Source organism: Helobdella robusta (genome assembly GCF_000326865.2).
Source record: "Helobdella robusta unplaced genomic scaffold HELROscaffold_46, whole genome shotgun sequence".
Lineage (NCBI taxonomy): Eukaryota > Metazoa > Annelida > Clitellata > Rhynchobdellida > Glossiphoniidae > Helobdella > Helobdella robusta.
The window spans coordinates 759,640-765,771 of NW_008705138.1; the positions used below are offsets into that span (position 1 = coordinate 759,640).

Here is a 6,132-nt window from a genome sequence, read left to right on the forward strand (position 1 = left end):
GTTGAATGTACCACAGCTTGATTTGTCGATTTTAGAAGCGCTTTATGTGCATTCATGCCACCTAATAAGAGTGTGTTAGGCAGAACGAGGAAATGTGATATTGATGCTATGAAGTTTGACGGAAGTAAATTGTGGAAGTAAGTAGATACTGATGATGTTGATTTCTGCAATGTTGGCCTTGATGATAATTGCTTGGCTTTCTGTTGTGTGCTTGGCTTTCTGTTGTGTATGAACCTGGTAGGTGTTTAGTGGTGAATGGAATGCTGTAGTGGATCAACATGAGCAGGCCACCAGCTCGTCCATCTCCTCGGTCTTTGCGATAAATAGAGTAGTTTAAGAGTTCTGAAGCCCTGGCTCTCTGTGTAAGTTTTGTTTCCTGATTCCACAATAAAAAATATTGAGTGTTGTGAGGTTTAGCTCAATTTCTTTACGTTTCCCCTGAAGCCATTGCAGTTTGGTTAGAAAATGTTGAGATGTCCAGCAAATTGAGCATATATCTTGATACTGGTGAAATAACGACAAAGGAGCGCAGCAAAAAAGGCGCGGACAAAAAGAGCGCAGCAATAAGGGCTTAGTGTAAATAAGGCGCTGTCAAAAAAAGCGCATACAATAAGGGCACAAAACAAAAAAGACGCAAGATAAAAAGAGCGCGAGCTATAAAAGCGCGAGTAATAAGGGTACTGGTTGTTGATTTGAGTTGTGGTTGATGAATGTTGGTAGTCGAGGGGACGAATACCCGGATGACACCGAATTGCTAAATTAATTGTTGGATGAGGGCAGTTTTTTTGACACATGTAGTAATCGCTGAAGGAGGTAGAACAGATGTGCTTATGGGACTATTTGCAGCAGGTTCTGCAACAAACAGTATTGGGTTTTGTCTGTAGATTTTGTTGCAAACGAAACAGATCCAGATCTTCAGACCGAGATTTGACTTAGCACCGGCTCTTAGAAGACTTAGAAGAAGACAACAAAGCAGGCTGGACGATGAAGTCTGCTCCAATAACGAAAACCCGACACAGGATATCAAAGCAGAGAGGGGTTGTTGCAGCAGTTTGATGAAGACGATCTGATATATGTCCAGTCAGTCGCTACAGTTGACTCCACTTTGAAAAGGTTATTGTTCCAAAGCCTATCCATTTAAGCTAATGAATAGATATTCATTTTAGACATTAAATAGATATTTAATAAAGGTATATGATTTATCAGCAACAAAATACAAATTCAGCTCTGTTATTGTATCTAAAAATTAAAAAGCGGAAAATAATTTTTAAAAAGGCTAACTAACTGCTATTTCACCTGTGGCAACTTTTTTTTACATACGAAAAGTCTAATTCTTTCAGAACATATACTTTAATAATTGTGAAAAAGTGGCCAAGACATCTTACAATAAGTTTTAATGTGCCTATAAAATTAATAAAAATTATGAATTAAAAATATTAGTTATTATATTTACCATGCAACATTGACTACAGGTACAAAGATTGGTTGCTCCATGTCAATCCAAAGTGATACAATTTTACGAGCTTGCTTCAATCTAGCCTTCCATGGTATATGTCGTCTGCCTGGTTGGTTTGTCAAATGACAATTAAAATCTCCAACTTGAAAAATAATATTTATATAAACAATTTCATTGCAGCATGTCACATTGTGTTGCAGCGTTATTATTAAATGCATGCATCTCAAAAACAAAAAATATCTGTTTTTACCACTTTCACTTTTCATTTATAAAAATATAAAGCATATTTTTTGCAGCCAATAAAGCTATTAAAACCGAAATTAAATTTTAAACATACTAATTGTAAATGAATAAATGAAAAAACCTGCATCATCTGATTTCGGAACAGATGAATCAACATCGGATTGCTCTAGACTTCTGCTTTCTTCATCAGAAGAATTGGCCCCTTCACTGATCAGATGTTCATTACAGCTCCTCATCTGTTGACTTGCATTTGAATCAAGCCCATCAATTGCTGGTGAATGTACATCACAGTATGTTGTTACTTTCTTCTTCATTACCCCATCCACATCAACATGGCACTCCATTTTCATTGACAAACCTTAAATTTAAAAAAAAATAGTTTACACAATTTTTATATTACGATTTTGTATATTAACAAATTTAAATAGAGCCATTATACAAAACACTTACTAACCAACTAATTGAGCACAGGTTGCATGATAAGCTACATTGCAATTAGAATATTGGCATTGCAGACAGGCCCCTTTGTTTTTTTGACTGCAAATGTAACATACCAACTTCCATCTAGCAGATGAAACTAATTCAATCCCCATAATGGGTTCTCTGGTTGTTTCATCTCCAAAACTTACTTCAGGGATCCAGAAAGTGCAAGTGACATGAGCCCATCTGCCATCTAGCGCCCTTTTCAAAGCTCCTGACTTGCAAGGACACAAACAACAATTTGCTGCAGCTGCAGGTGAGTGAAGACATCTCTTACAAAGCCATATTTCATCAGGCACCCTGACTACCCCATAACATCTTTGGTGCACAGAAAGACTGCACATGTCACAGAACAAAATGGCATTTTCTTCATTGCTTGAACCATCAAGACATATTGCACAGTCAGCTTGATGCTCCAACTCTGGAGGCAATGGTTTGAAGTTTTTACTCATGCAATGAAAAAAGCATTCCTTTTCAAATCGGTCCATCAGTGCTTCAAATGTGTCATACGATACAAATGATAGCCCTGATTTTGTTCTTTGTTCATTCATGAGTTCTAACCAGGCAAAATCCTAAAATAGTAAACCATCTCAATAAATGATAACAACAACAAACAATTCAATAGAATTAAAATGACAAAAATCTCAATGTTTTGTTATGTGTTAAGTGTTAAATTTTTGTTTTTTATTCATAAAGAATAATTATTTTTAAAAAACTTGTAAAAGTTTCCTAATTTATTTCAACACTTTGAAAAATCTAACCACAGAATTTTGAATACTGCAAGAATATAAGCAAACCTTATACTTTATCATCAAGTAATGGTAAAACTCAATTTTGCATATAATTAGCAATATTAAATTTTGCCATCATTTTCAACTCTATAAATTTTTGTCAGCTTTAAAATCATTCTCTCCTTTTAAATTATAAAATGACTTCCTAATAACTTAGAGTTGGTTTTTGCAAATCGTTTCTTCAGTTTGATATTAATCACAAAATTTATTACTGTAGTCACATAATGGCATTAACATGGCAAGTTGAGATGGGCCAATGAAGACAAAATAATATGAAGATTAGAACAATCAACCACTGAGAGCTTATAGCTAACCTTAAAAATAACTGGAAAATGTAGTGAAGTAGTTTCATAAAGACAGAAATACAATTTACGGATTCTGACGATGAGATTTTTGATTGTTGTAAAAAAGTAATCTATCATTTCTTAATGACTTAATCAATTTCAAATTGGGACTCTCTGGTCCAGGCATATTATTTTGCAGAACAACATGACAAATTAATAAATTAACTGAATGAAACTAACTAAAGTTATTTTAATAAGAAATAAAAGAAAATAGGATATAGATAGGGTTATAAAAAAAGAATTTCTTATTCAATAGGAATAGAATGGAGCAATAGAGAATCAATGGAGGGACACCAAACCAGAGCAAACCAAAACATCTTGTCAATGGTCTACTTCTTGAATAAAAATTTTGAATCCAGCTACTGGTAGTTAAATTTAAGTTAGTAACCAGTAAAAATAAAATTGATATTGATAAGACCTGGATAGGTTCGAAAAAACTAAAAATGACATATTTTATAATTTTATACATAATACTTAGGAAAAGTATAATTTTCTGCCTACCCATACAATTAATTTTGTGAGAAAAGCATGGAAGTGAGAGTATAAATAAACTTGAAGTGAACTTAGATTAATAATAATAATAATAATTAGAATGTTAATCTCATATTACTTTGAATAATAAACATTTGATTCGGCACATTTTAATAAATAAATTGAAAAAGAATAGCATATTTACAATGGTAGTGTTTTAAAAAAACGGATTCATATTGGATGTGCATAGAAAGCAAGAAATTGTGCTTTTATGCATTATGCAGGTAGACAGGAAAGTATACTTATCTATATGTATCTTTAACATTGGTAGGCATTAAGATTAAAATACATTTTGATGAGTGCTTTTTACCATTAGCAGGAGTAAAGTAAGTGTTAATGTACTTTGAGTGGTTGGTGGCTCTGAAAAGAGCTGTTAACTTTCACCAACTTAAAAAGCGTGAAAATACTCTTAGTCTTAGCTTAGAAATATAAATTTTAATCTAAAAAACCCAAACCTAATCCTATCTCATTTTTTATACAAATTACACAACGTGAATTAACGTTAAAATAATGCCAATTTCACTTTTCACTTTATTTATTTTATACTTTCATTTTCATGCTTATCTCACAAAATTAATTGCATAGGTGGGCAGAAAAATATACTTTTGCCTATACTTTTTACTTTTTAGAACAATTTTTAAACATGATGGGGAAAAAAATATATATTTTTAAATTTTTTAAGAGCTGGTGGCTCAACTCTCAACTCAACCTCTTCATCCATATCATACTCCAACTTGGCATCCAATTCTTCCAATGTGGGTTTCACATATTTGTAATATTGGTCTGTTTGCAAGGGAGCCCTTGGTGGCAGGACGTAATCCTCTAAAATACGGTAATCATTTTCAATGGACATCGCTTTCTGTGGTGCAAATGTAAATGCAATTGCGTCGACTGCAGTTGTGATTATGTAATAATATGTAATCTAAAATGTGTTTATTGTAAACTTCATTTATTTATTAGCAAAATCTAAAAAATTGTGAAAAAGTGGATTTAAAGTTTAAACCGAAATTAAAATTAACAATGCACCAAATACTTATAATACCTATACTTGCCCTCGAACGCACCCTCGCACATTCTCGACGCGCTTTAAAAAAAAACCACGTTCTCCCGTTCACCCAGTCCGTATTTATCGCTCAGCTGTTTGGTTATTTCTTTCTTAGCAAATAAAGTTGTTAATTATAATAAAGTTCACAAAATTTATCAATCCTCCTCGTTTTTGAAGATAATTGTAAATGTTATTAAGTTGTTACCTGTTACTAACATTTCATAACATTTAAGTTTAATTTATAGTATAAAGCTTTTTTCAATTTTACTACCTTTAATTTATGAATATAATATATGACTTCATTTTCACTGTTAAATACGTTTTTACACAATAAAAATAAGTTATCAAATATTTCACCATAACATTACGTAACATAATATACATATAATGGGCTCAAGCTGAAAAGTCAATTTGTCTATCTCTAAAACAATTACAATGTTTCCCAAAGAAAATGTCTTTACGATGCATAAATGTTTAAAATCAAATTAATTTAAATTTTAAGTATATAACTTAAATATTCAACAGCTATACATATATCAGATTCAAAATTATTAAAAATTTTATGATCAAATTAATGACGATAAAGTGTTTATCTTATATCAATCAATCAATCAATCAATCAATCAATCAATCAATCAATCAATCAATCAATCAATCAATCAATCAATCAATCAATTAGTTTATAAAGCGATATTTCCGCGATGTTCAACAGCGCTTCTCAATGAATTTTGCAGATGGGTCTTGAGATCCGCTCTGAACTTTGTAAGTAATGAAGAAGTAGTCAGAGAAGGAAGTAGAGAGTTCCAAAGAAAGGGGCAAAAAAAGCAAATGCAGATTTAGCTAAAGAGTGTTTAACAAGGGTTAAGAAGAAGTGGGAACAAGACGACGATCGTAAACCGGTGCTTTTAGGTTTAATTAATATATATAAGTACTTAGGAAATAATTTAAATTAAAACTTAAACATGAATGTGCAAATTTTAAAAATTATTCTATATTTTATAGGCAGCCAGTGCGCAAGAACAAGATATGGAGATATATGAAAAAGAAAAGGGCACGAGCAACCAGACGAGCAGCAGAGTTAAAGCTTTACTTAAAGGATAGAGTGTAGATTTAGGAAGACCATAGTAGAGCGAGTTATAATCATACACAAATTCAAAGTCGTTCATAAAAGCATCTAATTTCATCTTGAAGTGTTTCACATTTGCTGCTTCGACGACCTCTTCTGGAAGTCTGTTCCATAGA

The 6,132-nt window shown here is 32.2% G+C and overlaps 1 protein-coding gene across 1 annotated transcript; it reads right to left on the reverse strand.

Annotated features, from left to right (window-relative positions):
* Positions 1 to 2,148: 2,148 nt before the first annotated feature.
* Positions 2,149 to 4,698, reverse strand: HELRODRAFT_85492 (hypothetical protein; the record flags this gene model as incomplete). Its single annotated transcript, XM_009026213.1, has 2 exons — positions 2,149 to 2,751; positions 4,555 to 4,698. 2 exons carry the CDS (start codon positions 4,696 to 4,698, stop codon positions 2,149 to 2,151), a joined length of 747 nt encoding a protein of 248 aa, XP_009024461.1.
* Between the last annotated feature and the right edge of the window lie 1,434 nt (positions 4,699 to 6,132).